Source organism: Humulus lupulus, chromosome 2 (assembly GCF_963169125.1).
Source record: "Humulus lupulus chromosome 2, drHumLupu1.1, whole genome shotgun sequence".
In the NCBI taxonomy this organism is placed as follows: domain Eukaryota; kingdom Viridiplantae; phylum Streptophyta; class Magnoliopsida; order Rosales; family Cannabaceae; genus Humulus; species Humulus lupulus.
Genome location: NC_084794.1, coordinates 129,584,155 through 129,609,374, shown reverse-complemented (window position 1 = coordinate 129,609,374; position 25,220 = coordinate 129,584,155). Strand labels below are relative to the sequence as shown.

General features: G+C 36.0%; 1 protein-coding gene and 1 long non-coding RNA gene across 7 annotated transcripts; both read right to left on the bottom strand.

Moving 5' to 3' along the window:
* Window positions 1-6,275: 6,275 nt before the first annotated feature.
* On the bottom strand, window positions 6,276-21,841 carry LOC133818496 (elongator complex protein 5). 2 transcript variants are annotated; one of them, XM_062251396.1, is made up of 10 exons: window positions 21,595-21,841; window positions 21,393-21,485; window positions 21,055-21,221; window positions 20,871-20,917; window positions 8,831-8,900; window positions 8,340-8,566; window positions 8,132-8,221; window positions 7,596-7,671; window positions 7,224-7,446; window positions 6,276-6,998 (listed from the first exon to the last, which is right to left on the bottom strand). In XM_062251396.1, exons 1-9 carry the CDS (start codon window positions 21,759-21,761, stop codon window positions 7,256-7,258), a joined length of 1,128 nt encoding a protein of 375 aa, XP_062107380.1. In that variant the 5' UTR covers window positions 21,762-21,841; the 3' UTR covers window positions 6,276-6,998; window positions 7,224-7,255. The 2 variants fall into 2 exon arrangements, with proteins under 2 accessions (XP_062107380.1, XP_062107379.1); XM_062251395.1 differs by having other exon boundaries at window positions 6,555-7,446.
* Window positions 15,811-20,864, bottom strand: LOC133818497 (uncharacterized). Of its 5 annotated transcripts, none has more exons than XR_009885915.1 (4): window positions 17,587-20,864; window positions 16,942-17,130; window positions 16,620-16,842; window positions 15,811-16,412 (listed from the first exon to the last, which is right to left on the bottom strand). It is a non-coding gene; the product is annotated as an uncharacterized LOC133818497 (long non-coding RNA). The 5 variants fall into 5 exon arrangements; XR_009885914.1 differs by having other exon boundaries at window positions 16,942-18,797; window positions 18,902-20,864; XR_009885912.1 differs by having other exon boundaries at window positions 16,942-19,413; window positions 19,619-20,864.
* Window positions 21,842-25,220: the final 3,379 nt, after the last annotated feature.

The following is a 25,220-nucleotide window of genomic DNA, read 5'->3' as shown; positions in this document are numbered from 1 at the left end:
CTCGTTTTTATCTGTAGGCAAGGTTCCTTCTTCCAGGTACCTTTTGATTGGCTCGGTCCATGATTCCCTTGGGACACCAATCATGTGCACGTCCGTGCCTTCGATGCTAGGCTTGGGTAAGTATTCCACGGGTATTGACTCCAGGATATCACCATCCTTGGTAGACGCCAACTTTGCGAGTGCATCGGCATGGGTATTCTTTTCTCTAGGGATTTGCTCTATATTATATGCCACCAACCGTCTTAGATAGCCCTTTACCTTCTCCAAGTAGGCTGCCATCTTGGATCCCCTTGCCTGGTACTCCCCCTTGACTTGGCATACTACCAATTGAGAGTCACTGAAGATATGAAGGCGCATCACCCTTAGTTCCTGGGCCAAACGCAGGCCAGCTAGGAGCGCCTCGTACTCTGCCTCATTATTGGAGGCCTCAAACCCAAATCGGATTGCACAATACATTCTGTGTCCCTCGGGCCCAGTCATTATGATGCCCACTCCTGATCCTCCTTCATTTGACGCCCCGTCAACATGCAAACTCCACTCCTCCAAACCTCCTAGCTCTTCCTCCATAACAGGCTGCTCCCCTTCTTCATTCCTTCCTTCATTCGGCTGATGGGTGAGTTCTACTATAAAATCTGCCAGCACCTGTCCATTGATGGAAGCCCTTGGAGTGTATACAATATCAAATTGACTTAGCTCGATCGACCATTTCAATAGTCTCCCCGAAGTCTCAGGCTTATGTAAGACCTGCCTCAAAGGATTATCTGTTAGAACCTCAATTGTGTGTGCATGGAAGTAAGGTCTCAACTTCCTCGAAGCCACCACTAGTGCATAGGCCAATTTTTCGATTTCTGGATACCGGTTCTCCGCGTCCACTAAACGCTTGCTGATGTAGTATACGGGTTGCTGCTGCTTCTTCTCTCCCTTAACCAAGGTCGCGCTGATGGCATGCTCAGACACCGCTAAGTACAGGTACAGCTTCTCGCCCTTCTCTGGCTTTGCCAACAGGGGTGGCTTCCCCAGGTGCTCTTTCAGCTTGACAAATGCTTCCTCACATCTTTCATCCCAAGCGAACTTTTTGCTCCCTTTGAGGATGTCAAAGAATGGGAGGCACTTGTCGGTGGACCTCGAGATAAACCTATTAAGGGCCGCCACCCTTCCCGTTAGGCACTGCACCTCCTTCTTATTCTTTGGCGGGCTCATCTCTATTAGAGCCTTTATCTTGTCAGGATTGGCTTCGATGCCTCTGGAATTGACCATGAAGCCCAAGAATTTTCCTGAGGATACCCCAAAGGTGCACTTGACTGGATTCAACTTCATCCGGTATTTCCTGAGCGTGTCAAACATCTCACCAAGGTCTTTGTTGAGCTCTGCTGCTTCTTTGGTCTTCACTAACATGTCATCCACATACACCTCCATGTTTCTTCCTATCTGGTTGGCGAACATTTTATTCACCAACCTCTGATAGGTGGCTCCCGCGTTTTTGAGCCCGAAGGGCATCACCTTGTAACAGTAGAGTCCTTTGTCTGTAATGAATGACGTGTGCTCTTCATCTGCCGGATTCATTGGGATTTGGTTGTATCCTGAGTAGGCGTCCATGAAACTCAGTAACTCATGCCCTGTCGTCGCATCTACTAGCTGATCTATCCTGGGAAGTGGGAAGCTGTCCTTAGGGCAAGCTTTATTCAAGTTCGTGAAATCGACGCAAGTTCTCCATTTCCCATTCGGCTTCGGCACGAGTACTGGGTTCGATACCCACACGGGGTAGAAAGACTCACGGATGAACCCATTGGCCTTCAACTTGTCAACCTCCTCCTTTAATGCTGCGTATCTTGTTGGGTCTAGTGCCCACCTCTTTTGCCTGACGGGCCTTGCTTCTGGGGAGATGTTTAGGTGGTGGCATATCACACTGGGGTCTATACCCACCATATCCTCATGACTCCATGCGAACACGTCTAGATTATCTTTCAAAAATTTCATCAGCTCCTCCTTCACATCACCTTGCAGGCTCCTCCCTATCTTCAATTTCCTTAGGGGTTCCTCCGTTACTGTAACCTCCTCTACTTCTTCTACTGGTTCTACTCTTGACTCATCCACGACCCGAGGGTCCAGTTCCTGCGGACCCCCCGTGGGTATACGTAACGCCTCATGTACCACCATGGCCATTGGCTCACGCGGTTTCACAGGCACACGGAGTGAGGTGTTGTAGCATTCCCTTGCCTCTTTCTATTCTCCCTTCATACTAGCGACCCCTCCTGGAGTCGGGAACTTGACAACCAAGTGATATATTGAAGTTATGGCTTTCAATTCCCTTAGGGAGGGTCTCCCCAATACCGCGTTGAAAGCTGATGCACAATCTACTACAACAAAGTTAGACATGACCGTGGTCTGCCGGGGTTGCTCTCCCATGGTAAGTGTCAATTCGATCATTCCAAGGGGTTGTACTGAGTCCCCCGTGAATCCGTATAGGGACGACTGGCAGGGCTTCAGATGACGAATGCCCAGTCCCATCTTTTCCAAAGCAGGGCAATATAGGATGTCCACCGAGCTCCCATTGTCCACTAGGACTCGGTGCACACGCATATTTGCCAGTTGAACTGTCAACACCAGCGGATCATTGTGGGGAAGGTGTACCCCCCGTGCGTCCTCCTCAGTGAAGGTGATTGAATCGTTTTCTCCCTTGAAGCTTTTCGGAGGTCGTTGTTCCAAACTCATGACACAGGGTGGTGGACTTCGCCGGGCTTCTCTAGCATACCGATCTCGTCCTCTGCGGGAGCCCCCTCTAAACCCCGGACCTCCGAAAATAGTTCTCACTTCTCCCCGGATCTCTGGAACGTCTCTTTGTGTCTTAGATATCACTGGCTCATCCTCCAACTCTGGCCTTTCTCTCTTGGAGGTGTTACTGGTGGAGTGTCTGGTCCTTGGAGGGTCTTCATCGAGTGGGATGGCTGGTGACGAGACCTCCCCGTCATTCTCGTGAACCTCGAGGTCCCTTGGGGGCTCTACGTCTCGGGACGGAGGTGGATCCTTCATGGAGGCCTTCAGCTGGACTCCGGTAAGGTGGGCCTCCACCTCTCGTGGCTCCCTGAGTCGCTTCGAACGTCTTGGCATTTCTCTTTGCCGGAAGTAATGGCAGAACAGTAGCTTGGTGCTTACGTTCCCACAGACGGCGCCAAACTGTTGACGGTAAGAATCGTCAACGATTGATGGTTAGAAAACTTCGATCTCTATACTATAGGAAGCTATGAATCAGATAGAAAGAACTCTAAACAACAGGAGAAAACTTAGGCAACCATGAATACCAGAAACATATATTTCTTAAGTCTCGTTTTTACATTCAGTTTTCCAACCCCTTAGCCTGAGGGGTTGGAGTCTATTTATATGGGGGGGCTCTATTGGCCCTGGATACAAACAAGTCCCAGACCACAGGGACGTACATAGGTCCTATGATAATGTAGTGGCTCAGGGCGTAGTGGTGTCTACCCTGATGGTGTCAGAGTCGTGGCCTAGGACATAGTACTGTCGGCTCTGGCGTGTGGTCGGGGCTGTCCAAGTGGTACCACTACTCTTCGTACAGGTTCGTACCGCCACTACTCCTTAGACGCAGATCATAGGGTCGTGCCTCTGTTCTTTCCATAACCGTACACCTCGTGTCAGCGCACGTGTTCCGTACCCGGTCGTCCTCATCCATTCCCGTTCAATGCTCCATGTTCGTTTGGCATATCAACAAGGTTCCCCCAAGTGACCCCGTGCCTTATGTCAAGGAGGCTTCAACCTATGCATGTCCTGAGAAGTCAAGGTGCCAAGGGTCAGGGCCGGCTTATGCGGATCGCATAGACACGAGGCTAGCAGCAAGAGCGCCGTGGCAAGGCTACACCCTCGCGTAGCGAGGGTACCTCGCGTAGCGAGGCTAGTCTTTTTCCCTCCGGTATGGGCATGGCTCGGGCGTCGCAACAAGGTAGCACCCTCGCATGGCGAGGGTCCCTCGCATAGCGATGCTGCCTCTCCTCCTTCCGGGTGCAGCGTCGTGAGGCTAGGAGCACGGATGCCAAAACAAAGCCCTCACCCTCGCGTAGCGAGGGTCCTTCGCATAGCGAGGCTGACATTCTTCCTCCGAGTGTAGGCGAGGCTTGATGCCTGATGGAACGGGGCGCACGCAGAAGACCAGTTGGGGACCCTCGCATAGCGAGGGTGAAGTTCAGATGGGCAAGTGGCCGAGGGCCCTCGCCTAGTGAGGGTGTCTCTCTTATCCCAACTTCCTCACCATCATGTGACGCCCTTTTAGGATGTCTCGTAGTATAGAGCTTCACCCGTGAATAGAATTCACAAGGAGAAATTTCCACATTTACAATATGATATCAACAAATATCTAATTGTATATACTAGCTTGTATAGGATATCTGTTAAATATGGTAGCATATATTATTAGATAAGATACTAAATAGTAAATGTTTTATAATATACAAACAAACAGATTCTATAGGATACTAAATAGTATTGTTTTATTAATTATGTAGTAGTATACTACAACACAAAGTGGATGGAGAAATATAATAATAATGATTATAAAGTAACTATTATTTTGATACTATTTGGTGGTTTATGTGATTTTTTTAGGAGCTAAATTAATAAATGATAACAAAATAAAATATAGAATATCAAATAGTTTCCAAATAAATCAATTCTCAATATTGAAGTAAACATAGAACATTGTTCATTCAACATAAAAATTTACTACTCATAAATTGTTTAAAAAAATATAGAACTCAAAAATTAGGGATTGAAAACTCAGTCGTAAAAGCAAAGAAAATAAGGAAAATTTTGATTTAGTCATAATTAGCACAGCAATTTATTAAGGAAATGCAATAAATTAATATTTCCAATTGGGTATATCATACACATAATTGAATTAATAAAATAGTTTATATTAAAAATGTAGTGGGTATACTAAATAAGTAAATAAAACTTGAATATTTGTTATTTAAGTTAATAAATATTATAATATAGGTATATTAAAATATCAATACCAAATTAGTAATTATTTACAATATAAAGTGTGGGTAAATCTTCCTAACTTTTAAGAGACTTTTTTAGTCACTCGTGTAATTTACATGTAATATTATTTAAGATATTTTTACATTACCTTCAAACCTATTTTAAAACCAAATAAATTATCATATAGTATAAAATGTTACTCCTATAATTCCAAGTTACCATGAATAACTTAATTGAAAATGTAACTATTTAGTATATTACCTAGTTACTTTTAAAAGCTACATTTTTGTTACTTTTAAAATCATTTAAGATACCTATTGGTTACCTTTTGATATATGACTAAATTTTTTAGTATAACATAAATTTAAAGCAACCAACTAACTTAGCATGCTACCAAAAAGAGTCTTTCTATATTTTATTTAAAAGTTACCGAACAATATCCTAAAGAACGTATTTTAAAAGAGTTTAAAAAAATCTATTTATTGTGTTTTGTCACTAGTGTTTTTTACATGCGAAGTATAGAAGTATTCTGATTAACCAAGCAAAAAAAAACTTACAAGTTATTTTAAAATCATAACAAACAATGCACATTTATAGGAATATTTTATTTAACTTTTACATGAATAAATTAAAAAGCAACTTCAAAGTTACGTTTCATACATAATAAAAACTATTTAACCAAATTCTAAAAACAAGCTTGGAGTTAATTAGCTAAAATAATATTTTTCGTAAAAAAATAACTAACTAGTATTTAATTGTCATCATAAACAACCAAATGGTTGCTTTTGATTTTGGTGAAGGCAAAAAAACACAAGCTTCCCACATATAAAAATTACCACATTGAATAGTAAATCACAATGATACTATTCTTGCGCCCAAACGACACGCAATGTAGGTGGAATTTTATTTATAAGTTGTAGAGAAAAGAGATAAGTACTATAATGTTATATTGTTTGCAAAAATCGATAGGAACAAACGTATTTTTGGAATTACGATGGGTCAAGACATGTTTGGAATTAAGATGAGAAAAAAAAAGTATCAAGTATAAATTTCTCAAAAAAACAAACCAAACATTGGAAAGAATCTACTTTTTGAAAGACAATTCCATCCCCAAACTTATTCCTTTAAACCAATCAACACCTTAGACTAAATTTTAAAAATAACTTTTCAATTTTATGAAGAGTTCAAAATCTAATTAATAATTATGAATACACTTTTACATTGTATCAAAATTTTTAAAATACAATTTTACTTGTGTTATTAAATTGAGATAAAACAAGTACTGAACGAAAATTTCTTTGATATTTCTCATTAATGATAAAAGAAGCTCAGAGCTGACAGCTAATACAAATAACAGAAAGTCTAACAAACTAACTACTAACTACTGAGCTAACCAACTCGCTAACAGCATGAAATAATCGGCCTAAAGTATTAGTACTCTCCCTCAAGATGGATTGTATAATACTAATCAATCCCATCTTGCTAATAAGAAGCATAAATTTAGGAAAAATGATCTTGGTAAAAATATCATCAAGCTGATGTGTTGTTGAGACATGAAGCAATTTCAAGCACCCAGATTGTATTTTCTCACAAAACAAGTGACAGTCAATCTCTGTGTTTGGTGTGTTTATGGAAAACTAGATCAGCAGCTATATAAAAAGCAACTTGATTATCACTATACATCATATACCTGGCTTAGGATGTGCAATCCCCAACTCTTTCAACAAGGACAATAATAAAGTAACCTCACATGTATTGGCTATGGAACGATATTCAGCCTCAACATATGATCCAGAGACAGTATGTTGCTTCTTTGATTTATAAGATATCAAAGAATCTCCATGAAAAACACAAAGACCTAAAATGAATCTACTAGTGTCAAAATAAGGTACCCCAATCCAAATCTGTGAAGGCCTTGAGCTGATTTTTTAAGCTACTATGAAAGTAAACACCTTGTCTAGGAGAAGATTTTACACACTGTAATGCCCTTTCAGCAGCCTTATGGCCTAAGTTGCATGAATAACAAACAACAAAAGAGTAGCAATAAGAGGAGTGAGATAAGGATAAAGTTCAACACATGTTGCTATTCTTTCCTAAAATATTTGTATTCAATATATTATATTAATCAACTGTTTTTGTTTCAACTTACGCTCAGACTCACTCATTCAAATGGCAAAATGAACGACTGTCACTAGAATTTCCTTAAAGATTATAAGTAAAAAAAGATTTACCAGTTTCCAGTGCTGAGAACAGGTAAACACAATCATATATCCAAATCATCATCAGGGTCCTCATCAGAATCTGGCATCTCATCTTCTGAATCACGATAATATATTATCTCACCCTTGCTACACTCATTTATTTCTGCTTTCTTGGTTGAGACAGATGTTTCCTTGAAGTTCATATCTGCAAGAGATCTTCGGCCGTCATAGATGTGAATTGGTTTACCATTTCCTGCGAGTTCAAAAACAATGAGAATAGGATGTTACATGGGCATAATATGAGACCACAGACAACTCTTTCCCATTCATTAAAAGACCAAAATTTATTCAACAATGAAAAGTCAAAACAATGGACAACTTAGATGAGTGTTGGTCTTTCACCTTGATGTTCAAAAGGAAGTACAACATTAGCCCTATCAATTTGTTCCTTCTCTGTCAGCTGAAGATTAAATTGTACCTGTAGAAAAAGACACTTTATTACAATTACCAGGAGAAGCAACAAGAGAATTGAAGAAGAAAAAATATATATATATATATATATAAATACACAGTTTATTTCAACGCAATTTATGTTCCCTGAGCCACAATGCAGATAGTATCTTCATTTCTTTGAGTGTGGGTGCAGTAATTATGTAAGTATCTATATTGCAAGTCATTATTTGCATAAAAATTTTCCGTTTCAGTAACAAACTAATACTTTCGTATTCAGCTAATACATCCAAATGAATTTTTTTCAGTATACAATGTTATATAGCACATTGTATATTATCACAAGTGATAAATAACCAAACAAAAAATTCTAATACCAATTGAGAAAACAATGTCTCCAAGAGAGAGAGAGAGAGTGTACAAGCAAGAGGCAACAGCAAAGCAAGGCTGCTAGCTGGAGAAAATTACCCAACAAGAGAACAACTTACCTTTGGGATTAAACCTTGATTTACTACTCCATCTTCGGGAGAAATAGACATAAAGTTCACACCAGACTGCTCTACATGAAGTTCCTCATACTGAAAACAATATTTGAAGAAGTTTAAATTGAATTAGCATTTTATAGATCGATATGAATTCATCACTCATGCACATGCACGCACAGCACAGAGAAAGAGAAAGGGAGAGAAAGATCACCGCCACTCGAACCCGTCCATTTCTACGCTTGAACCGAACATTAAACTTCCCTTTAGAAGAAATTTGTTCGAGGAAAGAAATGGAATTTGTAGTACCTCTCTGTCCACCTGCATACTGATTTAATGGTTCAACGCTGGCCACCATGGAGGACATGTACTCAAAAGCACCAATGACCCTGTCCTCATGAAGATCTGAATGCAGCAACCAAAAGATACTCGAAACCTGATCTATAACCAGAAAATCAAAATCCAACGTCAAAAAGTTGTCTTGTGCAAAATAAATCATATGAAATGTCAGCAATTTATTTAGACTTCCTGATGAGATATGGTTCGAACTACAGATTTATGAGCTGAAAGTAATGTACTGTGGCATAAGAAATTTAAGTGGATGCAATAAAACTACATGGAAAGAAATTGCTAGGAAAAGAAATTAAATGTGAGCAATTAAAGATTTGGAACATAGACCAACAGAAGTAATTTATGAGTATATACCATGGCTGCGAAGATTACTTAGAAGGCCTGAAACCGATGACATTGATGCATGTCTTAACAATTCACTTACCTGGAATAAATATGTAAATAGTTTAAACAGTGACGAGAGTGGGAGATAAACAAGTTAACCAAAAAGTGCCAGAGAAAGTAAAGTGAGACAATAAAAGTAACTACAGGACACAAAAAGTAGAAATTATTATGCAACGTCAATATCAAACATAGTAGCATTTAGTTCACCTGGTAATTTTTTTCATTAAAAGATTTTTTATTTGTTTTCCAAGACGTTTAAAACAAAGCAATATTCAATTGAACATAAAACCTGGGCAGAGAAAAGCTTGAACATCAAAAATAATTGAACATAATGTTTTTTACTGCAAGTAAATCAGAATGAAAAACCTTGCTAGTTCATCATATTGGATTTAGATTATAACAAAGAAAAGACTAACACTTGCTTTCCTTTTTTCCCCCTTAAATTTTAACATAAAACCTTCCAACATTTTTAGATCTTTAGATAGAGTTCTTGTCAAGTCGATCATGTTCTTTATACCCCCATAATAGAGACTCAAAATGATTGTATGACATAGTATTAGGACAGGAAAAAAAATTAATCCCAAATAACAATTCATAAGCTCCACCATTTCTGATTTCCTTGAACAAAGGAGAGCCTTTGATTACAGATCACAGGTTTCATAACCATTCCAGCATACCTATCCTAGCTTGTCAATTCATCAATCATCTGACAGACGCACTACACATTTTACATACTCAAGTTGGAGGCCTAAGAAGGATGCAACTAATGCCACTGCAGCATAATAGATCTTATGAGGATGTGGCAGTGTGTGAGTGGATATTTTAGTGTCTGCTAATGATTGGTTGTCTAGATGAAGTTCGTTATTAGTACAGGGAATTATGTTGTTTCTGATTGGGGTAGTTGATTCGATTAAAATGGGGAGGAGAGTACTGAGAGCATACTGGTTCAAAATTAAAACTGTTGTAGGAGAGACCATGTAGAAATATCAGGATTATTTAACTGTTAGGATCCGAAATTAGTACTAGAATTATTATTTTTTATTCTTTCCATGTATAGATATTGTTTGTCTTAACTCCCTTTATTGTAGATTATTCTGTTCACAACAGAATAAAAGGAAAAATATTTTCCTTCTGTATAAATGTATAGGTTGTAATCGTATTTTCTTATCAATAAGAATTATTCTAAAATTCCCACATGATATCAGAGCGGACACATTCAAAACCCTAAGTTTTTTTGCCACGAGTCTTTCTTCTCTCTGCCAAGAACACCATAGACAAAGAAACTCCTCTAGTCAATTCAACCATCTCTGATGATTCCTCTAATCCACTCCTTCCTTCTCAGTCAATTATCACTAATACTCCTGCCACTTCTCAATCGCATGTCACGAATCCTCCTCAAGTCCTTGAGATCTCTCCTCTGCCAATCATGTGTCACAAGCTAAGCGGCAAGAACTTCCTTCAATGGTCTCAAGGCTGTTTGGCATAGCTTTTACTTTTAGACATAAGAAGAAGATGATTAAAAGTTTAAGCTATTTATATTTTGGAAGAGTTTTTTTTTTTTTTTGAAGAGTTTTTCAGAGTATTTGGTATATACTGCATAAAACATAAAATAAATATCAAATTTAACCATAAATATATGTTTATAATAATAATAATAATATATGTTATGTCTTAACTCATTTAAAAATTAATTGTTCTTTTGAAGAAAAAAATCTAATTACATACATATATAAATTAATATTAATTAATAAATAAAAAATCATAAAAATCTAAATGTAATTAACAAAAAATCTAAAATTTTAAATTAAATATTCAAATATAAAAATCTAAATGTAGTTAGAGAAAAAAATTGTATATATAAAACAATAATAAGAAAAATAAAAACTAAAAAAAATCATACTTAGATTCTATGATTTTTTTAGAAAAATTAGATAAAATACTTTTTAAGAAAAAAGAAATCATATTATATAACTGTTATCTTCACAATTTAGGATAAAGAAGTAATTTATTTTTTTGTTTTATAAAAAATATGAGTAAAATAGGTATTCTCAAAGATTCATTAAAACAAGAAAATAACTTCCCGTATTTTTTTAGAAGTCCTTCCTGAAAAAGCTGGTGAGTCGGTGCTTCTCTTAAAAGCTCTTCTAAATTCAAAAAGCTCTTTCTATATTTCATCTAAACACACCTAAAAGTAACTTTAAGACTTCAAAAGCTCTTCCAAAGCTATGCCAAACAGGGCCTCAGTCTATCATCATGTACATCTCCGGCAGAGGAAAGGATGAATATCTCACGGAAAACCTGCTGATTGGAAGCCCAAACCACATGCTAATGCGGCTGAAACCTCTATAGAACCATCCAATGAAGTCAGTCCCTTCTCCAAAGATCAACTTCGAGGCTCTGCAGAAGCTATTTGGGCAAATATTTGTTGCACAGAAGCCGATTGCACCTTCAGTCGAGGCACATGTTAGCATGATGAGTCATCAAGGTACCATTCCTCACACCTGTGCTGCCAATTTCCACAACAATGGTTCTTGGATTGTGGATTCTGGGGCATCAAATCATATGTCAGGTGACTTAAAGGCATTTCATACATTTAAACCATGTACTAATCCCACCTTGGTCCGGATTGTTGATGGGTCACTCTCCAATCTAATAGGAACAAGATCTGTCAAATTAACATATGCACTTTTCCTTTCATCTGTTCTTTTTGTTCTTAAATTAAATTGCAATCTTCACTCCATTAGCAAACTCACTAGAGACTTAAATTGTGTGACTAAATTCTATCCTATTCGTTGTGAATTTTAGGTTATGGGCTCAGGGAAGGTGATTGGCAGTGCTGAAGTGCATGGTGGTCTCTATATTCTCATGAACACTCCTCAAAATAAACAAATTCACCCATCAAGTTGTGTTTTTAATTCTATTTCTAGTTTAAACTACTTCTATTTCCAATGAAAGTCTAGTTATATTGTGGCCTTTTCGCCTGGGTCATCCAAATTTTAATTATCTTGAAAGACTGTTTCCTTATTTATTTATCAATAAAAAGTGTCAACTTGCAAGACATACTTGAAGCATTTACTCAAGCACTTCTTACAAATCTTCGAAACCTTTTTCATTGATACATGGGACCCACAAGGATAAAAAATGTGATCGATTCTAGATGGTTTGTTTTCTTCATTGATGATCATACTAGAACCACGTGGATTTTCCTCATGAAAGAAAAATCTGAAACTGAATCTATTTTCAAAGTTTTTCATTCCATGATTCAAAATCAATTTCAACAAAAAAATTCAAGTTTTAAAAACAGGTAATATAATGGTAAGGAATATTTTAATTCAATTCTCGTCCCTTACTTATTAGATGAAGGAATTATCCATATTAGTTCATGTGTTGAAACCCCTCAACAAAATGGAGTGGCTAAAAGGAAAAAAAGGCACTTCCTTGAAGTCTCTCGATCCATAATGTTTTCAAATCATGTGCCTAAACATTTTTTGGGAGAAATTGTTCTTACTTATCTCATCAATGTATGCCAAGTCGTATCTTAAAATTCAAAACCCCTCACCTCTCAGTTTTTTCCTCTGAATTGCCACTTAAGATCTTCGGTTGTACTACATTTGTCCATATCTATGATCATTAAAGATAAAACTTGACCCCAAGTTGCGTAAATGCATCTTCATTGAGTATTCTAATAATAAAAAGGGATACAAATGTTACTCACCAGCCACACAGCAATTCTATAATACTCTAGATGTCACATTTTTTGAACACCAATCATTCTTTCCCAAATCTACTATTCAGGGGAGAATCCAAGGGAATATCAACTTTGGGAAACTCTTCAGGGCAATCAAGTTGTCTTTCTTCCTACTCTAACCCAACCTGCTTTCTCACCAACATCATCTAGTCATCCTCTTTCACCCCTGCAACCAGATACAACCGTCAACCCATCATCCACACTTCCAACAATCTCATCATCATCCTCTCTTCCAACAATCCCGCCGTTCTCTCCTATTGTTGATCCTTCCTCCTCTATTACCACAATCAACCCTTCCTCCTCATAAAACCCTACTCCACCACTCCGCCTCCTCAACCACAACTTGAAGACAGAAACAAAGAACTTTGTGTTTATAAAAGAAGAACAATTGGAAATATAGAGGCAACCATGCAAAGCAAAGATGGTTCAACCACACAACCGAGCTCCTCTGACCTTGAAAATCATGAAGGTAAGAATTCTATGATTAATGAGTTGGTACCTATTGTTATTGATGATCTTGATTTGCCTCGAACATGCACCTGTCACCCTATAGAAAAGTATGTTGCTTATGGGAAACTGACTCCTATGTATCGAGCATTTGTCTCCACTCTTGATCTTGTTCAAATTCCTACAAGCATTAACGAGACACTAAAAGATCCCAAATGGAAGGTTGTTGTTGATGAGGAAATCAATGCTCTTTAGAAAAATAGTATATGGGTCCTTGCTAAGTTACCTCATGGAAAACAAGCAATGGGATGTAAGTGGATAATTACCGTCAAGCACAATTCAAATGGGAGTATCAACAGATTTAAGGCTCGATTGGTTTCCAAGGGGTTCACTCAATCTTATGGTGTTGACTATCAGGAGACGTTTGCTCCTATCACCAAACTCAATACTGTATGAACTTTGATACCAATTGCTATGAATTGTGATTGACCTTTATATCAGTGGAATGTGAAAAATGCTTTTTTGTATGGAGATTTGGAAGAAATCTATATGGAAATTCCACCAAGGTTGAAGAAAGACTTCAGTGGCCGATTGGTTTGCAAACTCCAAAAGCCCCTTTGTGGCTTGAAACAATCACCTCAAGCATGGTTTGGTAGGTTTGCAAAGTCATTTGTAAAAGTGGGATACACTCGATGCCAAGCCGATCTTACCTTGTTTGTGAAAAACCCTTCAACAAGTAAGTTGGCTATTCTCATTGTCTATGTTGATGACATTATCCTAACTGGAGATGATTCAGGTGAGATTTCTTAGGGCTGTGCAGAAATTTTTACAACCCGAATAATCCGCCAAAACCAACCCGAAAAAACCTCCAAAAAACGCAACCCGAATAAACCGACCAAAATTTAAACCGCCAATTGTTACATTGGGCTGGTTGAAAATAATTATCAACCCGCCCAATTAAGAATTTATTATTTTTAATATATTCAAATAAATATATAAATTAATTAAGTTTTGTTTTAATTTTTTTACTATAAATTTAAAATATTGTTTTAAGCTTAAAAAGATAAACTTCACATTATTAGTACTAGTATTTAAAAGAAAAAAATTACAAAAATGTAAAAAAAAAAAAATATCACTTTTGTTTGGGCGGGTTGACCCGACCAACCCACCCAACCCGATCAACCCGCCCAAAAAAATACAATTTCGGTTTGGGCGGGTTAACCCGACCAACCCGCCCAAATTATTGGACGAGTTAAATTTTTTTTTTTTCTTAATTGGGTAAGTTACGGGTCACTTTTGCTAAAATGCCTTGAAGAGCGGGTAAAAATGCCTTGTAACCCGACCAACCCGCCTAATGCTCAGCCCTAAGATTTCTAATCTCATGAGACTTTTTGCATCAGAATTTGAGATAAAAGATTTAGGAGTTCTAAAATACTTTCTTGGGATGGAGGTAGCCCGACCCAAAGAAGTAATTGTTATATTTCAACGAAAGTATATCCTAGATCTTCTAAACAAAACTAGAATGCTTGGGAGTAAGCCAACAGATACTCCAATGGACCCTAACCTTAAAACAAATCAAAGTGGGGAATCAATTCCAGTAGAGAGGGGGAGTTATCAAAGATTAGTGGGAAAGTTGATTCATCTCTCCCATACCAAACCAGATATTGCTTATTTTGTCAGTGTAGTCGATCAATATAGGTCAATATATGCAGTCTAGTGAGGAACATTTGGAAGTTGTTTATTGTATCTTAAGATACCTTAAAATAACACCAAGTCTTGCTTTGTACATAAGAAAACATGACAACCGCAACTTAGAAGTCTACACGGCTGATAGTTGGGCTGGAGAGTTAACTGACAGGCTATCAACCAGTGGATACTGCACCTATGTTTGGAGAAATTTAGTCACTTGGCACAGCAAGAAACAGTCAATGGTCTCTCAGAGCAGTGCAGAATCAGAATATCGTGCACATTCCTGGGGTATTTGTGAAGGAATGTGGATTAAAAGGTTATTAAGTGAGCTGAAAGTTGAAGTTCCTACCTCCTTCAAAATGTACAGCGACAGACAAGCTGCCATCAGCATCGCTAAGAACTCAATTCATCATGATAGAACAAAACACGTTGAAATAGACAAGCACTTCATTATGAGAAGGTGAATTCTATGACTATTCAACTTGATTTCATTCCCACAAGGAAACAGATTGCGGACATCCAAACAAAGGCCTTACTGAGAACAAGCTTTGAAGAATTCAATTCCAAACTGGATTTGTATAACATATACAATCTAACTTTAGGGAAATATTAGGACTATTTAATTGTTAGGATCCGAAATTAGTATTAGAATTATTATTTTTTATTCTTTCCAAGTGTAGATATTTTTTGTCTTCATTCCCTTCATTGTAGATTATTTTGTTTACAACAGAATAAAAGGCAAAAGATCTTTTCCTTGTGTAGTGTAATCATATTTTCAATAAGAATTATTCCAAAACTCCCACAGACGAGACTCTTGTATTCATAGATAGATTAGGGAAACATTCTAGTCCATATTATCATCACAAATGATAATCACTTCATGTGTTCAGTTCGTGCTAAGTAGTGACAGTCATCTATGAGACCTAGACTGCCATGTGTCAAAGTATGATTAGCATCCATGCGATGAAAGCCACTAAATGCCATATTTATCGCTGCTGCCAAAGCAGGACAGCACAATGAAAAATAAAATATAAAACATTTTCAAGGCATTTTTTGGATAAAAAAATGTAGCCCGTAAACAATGGTGAAAAGAATTGTATTCTTGTATATTTCATTGAGAAAATAACATGTATTTTTTCACAAACTTGAGAAGCTATTCTAGGAAACTAGGAGAATAAATAAAACTAATTATACAACTAATATATATCTAACACCCCCCCTCAAGCTGGAGCATGTATGTTAATCATGCCAAGCTTGTTACAAAAATAATCAACCCGCACCCCATTTAAGCTTTTGTGAAAATGTCTCCTAGTTGTTCTCCAATCTTCATATATCATGTGGAAATTAAACCTTCCTGAATTTTCACGCGAACAAAATGACAATCAATTTCAATGTGTTTAGTTCGCTCATGAAATACAGGATTAAATGCAACGTGAAGAGCAGCTTGATTATCACACCACAATTTTGCTAGTACTGAACTTTTAAGTCCTACTTCAGTCAAGAGCTGATATATCCACAGTATCTCACACACAGACTGTGTCATAACTCGATATTCTGACTCTACACTGGATCGTGTCACAACGTTTTGCTTCTTACTCTTCCATGAGACCAAATTCCCTTCAACAAAGAAACAATAACCCGAAGTGGATCTTCTATCCATTTTGGAACCTGCCCAATTTTCTTCCGAAAAACATTCAATATGAGTGTGCCCATGATTTGTATACACAATACCACGTCCAGGTGCTCCTTTTAAGTAACACAAAATTTGCTCTAACGCTGCCCAATGATGAACTATTGGAGATGACATAAACTAACTCACAACGTTGACTGAATATGCAATATCTGAACGAGTCATAATAAGGTAATTCAACTTACCAACCAATCTTCGATATCTCCCAAGATCTTCAAATAGTTCCCCATCTCCCGTAAGGTGCATGTTCAGAATCATTGGACTACTACAAGGCTTTGCTCCCAGTTTTCCTGTCTCAGTTAACAAATCAAGGACATATTTTCTTTGAGATAGAAAGATACCTTTTCTACTTCTCGTAACTTCATCACCCAAGAAATACTTCAGCACCCCCAAATCCTTCGTGTGAAACTGAGTATGAATGAAAGACTTAAGAGATGAGATTCCTGTATCATCACTTCCAGTAATAACAATGTCATCTACATACACAGCTAACAGAATAATACCAACCTCTGATTGTAGAACACCGAATGGTAAGACTTGCTTTTCATCATACCAAATTTCTCAACAGTTTAACTAAATTTTCCAAACCAAGCACAAGGACTATTTCAAACCATATAAAGATTTTTGAAGACGACAAACCCATCCATACTCTCCCTGAGCAACAAAACCAGGAGGTTGCTCCATATATACCTCCTTCTGAAGATCACCATGAAGAAAAGCATTATTGATGTCAAGTTGAAGCAAAGACCAGTTATGAGTAGCTGCCATCAAAATAAATAACCGAATAGATGTCAATTTTGCACAGGAGAAAAAGTATATGAATAGTCCACACAATAGGTTTGAGCATAGCCTTTAGCGACAAGATGAGCCTTCAATCGAGCCACTGATCCATCAGGATTGACCTTAACTGCGAACACCCATTTGCATCCTATAGCCCTTTTCCCTCAAGGTAAATCTACCAAGTCCCAAGTACCATTGTCATCTAAAGCATTCATCTCTTCTATCATTCCATTATGCCAACCAAGATGAGAGATTGCTTCACGGACAGTTTTAGGAATATATAAAGAATCAAGGGAAGCAATAAAAGAACAAAAGAAGACAAGTCATTATACGAAACAAAACAAGAAAAAGGATAAGTACACAGGCATTTACCTTTGCACAATGCAAGGAGCAGGTGCAGAACATGAATCAGGAGGTGGACGTCTGGAGTAGACTTGAATGATAAAAGACTGAGCAGGAGCTGGTGTCGAGATAGGTCCAGAGGATGTGATAGACCAACAAACCATCATCCTCCCCTTGACTAGTAAGAATAGGCGAGGATGGAAAGTATGGTGTATCTTTTATGAAGGTAACATCAATTGAGACAAGATATTTATTAAGACTAGGACAATAATATCTGTAACTTTTCTGAAGACGAGAATAACCGAAAAACACACTTCAATGATTTAGGATCTAACTTAGTGACATGTGGACGAACATCCCGAGCAAAACAAGTACTACCAATATCCTCAGATCAATCGGAAATAATGACTTGCCGGGAAAAAGAGCTTTATAGAGAATCTCACCATTAAGAACAGAGGATGGCATGCGATTAATGAGAAAACATGCTGTAGAAACTGCATCGACCCAAAAAAGTTTTGGAACATGCATTTGAGACAAGAGAGCACGTGCAGTTTCAAGATGTCTATTTTTACCTTCTGCTACACTATTTTGGGATGCAGAATCAACACAAGAAGTTTCATAAAGTATGCCATGTTAAACCATATATGAGTGAAATAAAGCAGATGTATATTCTTTGGCATTATCACTTCACAAAGTACGAACAGAAACATGAAATTGATTTTTAATCTCAGCACAAAATACACAAAATATAGAAAACAACTCAGATCGATTTTTCATTAAATGTAACCAAGTTACATGAGGTTAATCATCTACAAAAGTAACAAAATACTTAAATCCAGATTTAGACAAAATAGGTGAAGGACCCCAAACATCAGAATGAACTAATTCAAAAGGAACACTAGCACGTTTATTGACTCGAACTAAGACGGTGATGTTTGGCAAACTGACACGACTCACAATCTAATGAAGACACCTTATTATATTTGGGAGAGTTTCTTGAGCAAAGGAATGGATGAATGGCCAAACCGACAACGAGCCTCAAAAGCAGAAGTGACACTCAAACAAGCAATAGAAGTTGGTGGCAGTGGATCAAGAACATACAGGCTGCCAAATTCATGTTCTTTACCAATAATCTTAAGGTTGATGACAAAGTAAGCAGAGGTGTAGGAGTAATAGTGCCAGATCCAAGAACAGAAGATGATGACCCATCAACTAAGGTAACAATAGAAGTGGAACTAAGACTGAAAAATAGATAAGAGACTGGAATTAACTGTCATGTGATCTGTGGCACCAGAATCAACGACCCATTTTGAAGATATGGAAAGAAGGCATGCAACAATTTTACCTGAATCAGCAATAGAAGTGACAAAAGGAAATGACGACGTAAGTGATTCCTAGTACCGTGAGAACTTGGCAAATTCATCAGCAGAAATAACGACCGATTTTTTAGATCCATCACTAGTGTTTGCAACATTAGCGAACTGTCTTTGCTAATTTTTAAACTGCAACTTTCTACACTCAAATTTGGTGTGACCGGGCATTTTACAATAGTTGCAAAAATGTCTCCAGAATCCGATGTTCGATTGTCAAATCCTTGTGAATATCCCCCTTTGTGTCCACTTGAGGTAGAAGATCTCCCAGGCGCATCACTATTACTGCGATTTACCAAAGCTCCAGTAAGCAGAACAGATGAAGTAATTTCAGTGCGGAGAACACGACTAAAAACGTCTTGCAAAGATGAGATATCAGACCCAAAACGAACGTGTTTTAGCAGAATCAAATTCAAAGGAGAGCCTAGCTAGAAAACTCATGATAGCCATCTGCTCCCACTGACAATGTTGAACCTTCACATCAAGACTAAAGGGCAACAACGTATTAAGTTCCTCGTACGTTTTTTTGAATGCCATAAAATAGTTTACGAGGGATTGATCCTGTTTTTCCACACGATAAAATGCTTTGCACACCTCATACATACAGGAGAGATTTCCTTTTCCGGAGTACAAAAATTCCAATAATCCATTAGTTCTTTAACAAATTCACAATTATTGATCAAGCCAATTACCTCATTGTCAATAGAATTCGAATCTAAAGGAATAAGCGAGCATTCTCCCTAAGCCATGTCGGATCAGCTTTCTTCGTCGAATCTGCTTTTGGAGGAACACTAGTCAAGTGATCATCTTTGTCAATACTTTGTAGATAAAGGCGAATAATCTTTCTCCAATCCAAATAGTTCGAACTATTGAGTTTATGGTCAGTGATTTTAGACAATGCCGGCACCACATCCGTCACAATAGAAGATTTATTGACTGCCATGATGCAGAAACGACACAAGGTCAGCGAGCACAGAAAAGGAAGAACCACAACAAAGGATGACGAACAAACCTCAACAATCACAAAACAAGAAAGCGATGGTAGAAACAAATACAGCACTAAGTCGGATACACCGAAAAAGGCAACCGGCATAAAAACAGCTAGAAAAAGGAGGCTCACGCGCATGCACGCGCCGGCGCGTGGGTGTCGTCGCCGATTCTTCAGGCGGTGCGTGGGGCTCACGCGCTAGGATTCCGGCAACCAAACTCCGAGGTTTTGTCGATCAGCGACTGGGCAGTCTGATGGTGTCGGCGGTGAGAGTCCAAGCACTCTCTAAATAGGGTTTCCGAAAAATGGAACCCTAAGAAAGATAAATAACAAACCCTAATTACAAATCCCAATTTTGTAATAAACCCTAATTTCGAATTTTGAGTCATTCTCTGATACCATGTAAACAATGGTGAAAATAATTGTATTCTTGTATATTTCATTGAGAAAATAACATGTATTTATACACAAGCTTGGGAAGCTCTTCTAGAAACTAGGAGAATAAAGGAAACTAATTAGTCCTAATTTATACAGCTAGTATATATGAATAAAATTTTCCATAAAAATCAAAACTAGAATTCCTAGAAACTTCTTCTTAGAACTAGATGACCTAATATTACGTATAACATCTTCATTCCATTCTATGTCAAAGGCTCTTGGAAGGAAGCTTCCTCTGGCCCCTTGTTACAAAATTCACGTTATTAGACCATGATGTGTTAAAAATCATTTGGAGCTTTCTAGGAATAAGAATGAAACACAATGAAACAACAAAGAAAATTATTGTGCAGCAGCCCAAACAAAGAAGTTATAAATCCAAAGAGCCACATAAAAATTGGGAAAAATTACTTGCAGCATCAAAGTATGCTAATTTAAACATATTACTCGCCTTTTGTCTTTGGTAAACCCCAAAGTACATGTTTGGCCCTATAGTTCAGGAATATGCAGTGCAGCCTTACCGAATCTATTGCAGCACTGAAACGAAATCCCCCCTGTCCAACTAATCCTACAAGTATAAGAAGACATTCCGAAGTTACTGGGAAGTTCAAATTTTCAGAATGCTTAGAAGACACTACAGACATTATTATCAAATATATAATATTATCATTGGACATGAACACTAACATATGCAGACGGTGGTACCTTGACCGAGTTTGATAGTTCTAGATAACAACTCATTCACATCCTTCACATTCCTACAAATAGTAGCTGTGTTGGAAGCTTCGTAAGAGAGGCTTGTAGCATCTGCGGACTCCACTAGACCACATTTCCAACCAAGAGGGTCCGTATAACAATCCAAAATCTCAATCCTGTACGATTTTCTAATTCAGAAAATTTTCACAAAGCACTGCCAATGTAAATTCATTATGCTATTTTCACAAAGAACAGTATATATAAATATATATAATAAAATAAAGAATGGTCTTTCGTTCTTTTAGCAAGTATTAATAAGTAAACTGTGGAAAGTCAAGAAATGGGACCATTTAGGAGACGAAGCAACATCTACTCCTCTTCTCTTCAAAAAATTCACGTAAAAAGATGGACTTCGAGAAAACGCAACGAGCACTAGACCTCTGCAATTATTTAGAAATATTCATTTTAAGATTGGAAAGAGGAAAATTGAAGTTCGGAAAGAAAAATAAATAAATAAAAAAGCGGTGTTTGATGGAGAAATAAAACGACCTTGACTGAGACTTTCCGGCCAAAATGTTGGAGGAGAGCTGGGAGAGGACGTGAGAGAAGACGTCGAACCCAAACGGTGAAGCAATGGAATCCTTAATAGTGAGAGCTGGAGCGTGTTCTCCCTCCAAGGCGCCATCCCGTAGGGCTCTGCCAATTGAATCCGCCATTTGAGAGGTTTTCAATACTCCGCTTAGTAAAACCCTAATTATGAAAACATCCCTTAATAAACTGTTATTGCGAAGAAGTCCTCTTGCTTAATAGAATTCAAATTAGGATGCTTTTTATAGTAGGATGAAAAGCGCGGATGGGATAGCCCTAAGAGGCATAGTTTAATTTATTTATTTGACATGTTTTTTGATGTGATTTTGTAACGTATTAGTAGCTTTTAAATATTTTTAATTTTATTTTGGATAGTGATTAATATTATATAATATTTTGTAGCATATAATATTTAATACTTTGATTGATTAATTTTAGGTATTCTAGTTTTGTTTGTTTTAGTTTTAAATAAATGGGTACACATGGGGATTTCTCGCCTCACCCCCAATAAGGAATATGCGAGGATGGAGATTAAAATGGTTAACAGGGATGGACGGGAGGAGCTTTTAAATATTTTTAATTTTATTTTGGATATATTTAATACTTTGAGTGATTAATATAATATAATATTTTGTAGCATATAATATTTAATACTTTGATTGATTAATTTTAGGTATTCTAACTTTGTTTGTTTTACTTTTAAATAAATTGTACACATAGGGATTTTCCGCCCCACCCCCAAGAGGGAATATGTGGGGATGAAGATTAAAATGGTTAAAAGAGATGGGGGCGGGGTGAGCACCCCCACCAATTATATGCCTATTTTTATATGGTGAAAATTACATAATTTATGGCTATTTTTCCTAATGTTTACAAAAATATGGAAGTTTTTAAACATTTTTATTCTATGGTTTTTTTCCTAAAATTTTATGTTTATGGGTTTTGTTTTCTTATATTTTTGTATAAATTTATGTTTGTGCCATATTTTTTACAAATTTGTAGCAAGAAAAATTCCATAAAAAATCAACTTACAAATCAAAAATGCCATAAAAATGTAAAAAAAAAATTGAATGTCCATATTTTTTCAAACTTTTGGTATAAAAGCCATAAAAATGAAAACTCCCTTTTTATATACTCCTACTTTTTTTAATGAGTTTCAAGTTTCAAATTTTTGCTACACTAAGGTTGTGTTTGGTAAAATTTTTGTTTTTAAATTATTTCAACTCAAAAGAAAATATTTTTTTGTTTTATGTTTTTTGGTCTTTATAAAATAAAAATGTGTTTGGTAACCATTTTAGTTTTTTGTTTTTAAAAAATAAAAATAAAAATGTGTTTGGTAACTTTTATTTTTTTTGTTTAAAAAATATAAAATAAAAAACATGTTTGGTAAACATTTTTTTATTTTTTATTTTTTATTTTCTAAACCAAAAAATAAAAATAAAAATTGTGACCACTATTTATTATTTTAAAATAAGAAAATTATAGTAAAAAATATCATATTAATAATATCCAATTAATCTCAAATCTTAAAACTTAATATCTATCCATGAGATAATACAAAATCAATAAAGTCTACATAATAAAATAAAAACGTATGAACTAATAATTGTCCAAACTTAAAAAAAAATATTAAACGAGTCATAACAATCAACTAATGTATTTACTCAATCTCACTGTCGTTGATTAACTCTCCATATATGATCAACAATTTCATCACGAACATGAGTCATTTCACGTATATGAGTTCTAAAAATACTGAACTCTACATTATTAGGCGAAGTTTCAACCATGCTTTGTAAAGTAGTAGCATGTACTTCAAAATTTCTTTTACCTCCATCAAAATACACATCTGCTTCTGCTTTAGTCCTTATAAAATTGTGAATCTCATAACAATCAATGACAATGTACTTTTGAATTCTTAGATCATATGAAGACATTTGCTTTAGGATTGGAAAGCGAGCCTTCAACATGCTGAAACACCACTCAATGACATTTTTCAAGGAAGTGGTCGATAATAGAAAAGCTCTTTTTTTTTCCTATAGGATTAAGATCTGTATACTTACCCAAATGATATATTTCCCCTCGATATGGCAAAAGAAAATCAGGTGTGTTTATATAGTTAGAATCAACAAGATAATATTTTCCTTATCCAACGATAATTCATGTTAGTTTTTACATATTGATATTTAATATAAAATAATGTTAATCAACATAATAAGTTTGATAAAAACTTACCTTGGGGTGGCATTGTAAATCCATAATATGAGTTTGTGGCACATTCTAGAAGAATCTGTGAAAAAATAAATAAAGACGAACCAAAAAATAATAAAATTGAAACTAACATAGATCGGCTAGTAAAACAGATTAGTAAATTAAAAATTGAGGAAAACGTGGTAATAAAAAAATAAAAAAAATAGTAATAAATTTGAAAGATATGTCAAACAGATCAGGCCAGCCAAGCCAGACACAAGTAAATAGTCATTTTAGTAATCTATGGAATAGTAGAACCTTAAGTAGAAGATTTACTGGCATTTTAGATCGAATAACTAGTAATAATAACCAATAAATATTATTTTTAGATGAAGTAGTAGATATTAATGAATCCTATGATAGATTTACACAAGAAACATTAGTATTAAATAATGCCCGACAATTATACCATATTGGAAGATGGCAACCTAATAGAGGTCTTTTCAATCATCAAAGATAAAATATTTTTTCACTTATTTTATCTATTTTTTCATGTAATTTTATTTATAATTCAATTACAGTATTGAGTTAATGGTTTCTAACCTTATCTTGACCGGACGTAGCAGAAGAACTGAAACCGTCTAAATTTCTATTTTCATCAAAATCTTTAACTAGATTATTTGCAACAATATAATGAGGGTTATTAAAAGACATAAATTAATGATGAATTAAGAAAGAACTATATTACGAATATTCTCTATGTATGTCTTTAATTCTTCTATATCCTTTTTAAATAATAGATATTGATCTGTTATTAATTGTTTGGTCTCTATTTCTACTATTTTAGGTTGTTTGTTGACGTATTCTAATAAATCTTTTATTTCTTTCTTACTATGAATTTTTTCAATATTTATTAAAAAAAAAATTTATTATTTGTATTAGTTATTTGTTTTTTAATATAGTCTATATTATCTAATATTTTATTTTGAAACTCTTGATTGTTAAGACTAAGTTTAATAGTTTTATCAATATGCATATGGTATTGTGATTGTGTGTTATTTATTGGTTGAGGCTGATTTACATAGCAAAGATCAAAGCTAATCACTAAATTATTTTCACCAAGCACACGGATTCTCATAGTTTGTAAAAAAAATCACTCGCATCACATGGTTATAAGTATCATTGACTTTCAAAACAACTTGATTCATAATTATAAACACTAAATATATATGTATTGAAAATGAACTACACTCCAATTGAAAATACAAAAAAAAAAAAAAAAAAAACAAGTTTGGGGGAGTGTAGTATCATCAGAAAAGAAAGAGAATTGAAAAACAAATATATATATATTAGTTTATGAATTTTCTTTCAAAGAAAAAATTTGGGAAAGTTGGGGA

Bases quoted from the DNA above. Each gene is read 5' to 3' on its own strand.
- LOC133818496 (XM_062251396.1), bottom strand. From the start codon at position 21,761: ATGGCGGATTCAATTGGCAGAGCCCTACGGGATGGCGCCTTGGAGGGA. The intron at 8,567-8,830 runs GTATATACTCAT...TTCTGGTTATAG, and splicing joins AAGTAATCTTCGCAGCCATG to ATCAGGTTTCGAGTATCTTT. The intron at 8,222-8,339 runs GTGATCTTTCTC...TATTGTTTTCAG, and splicing joins ATGGACGGGTTCGAGTGGCG to TATGAGGAACTTCATGTAGA.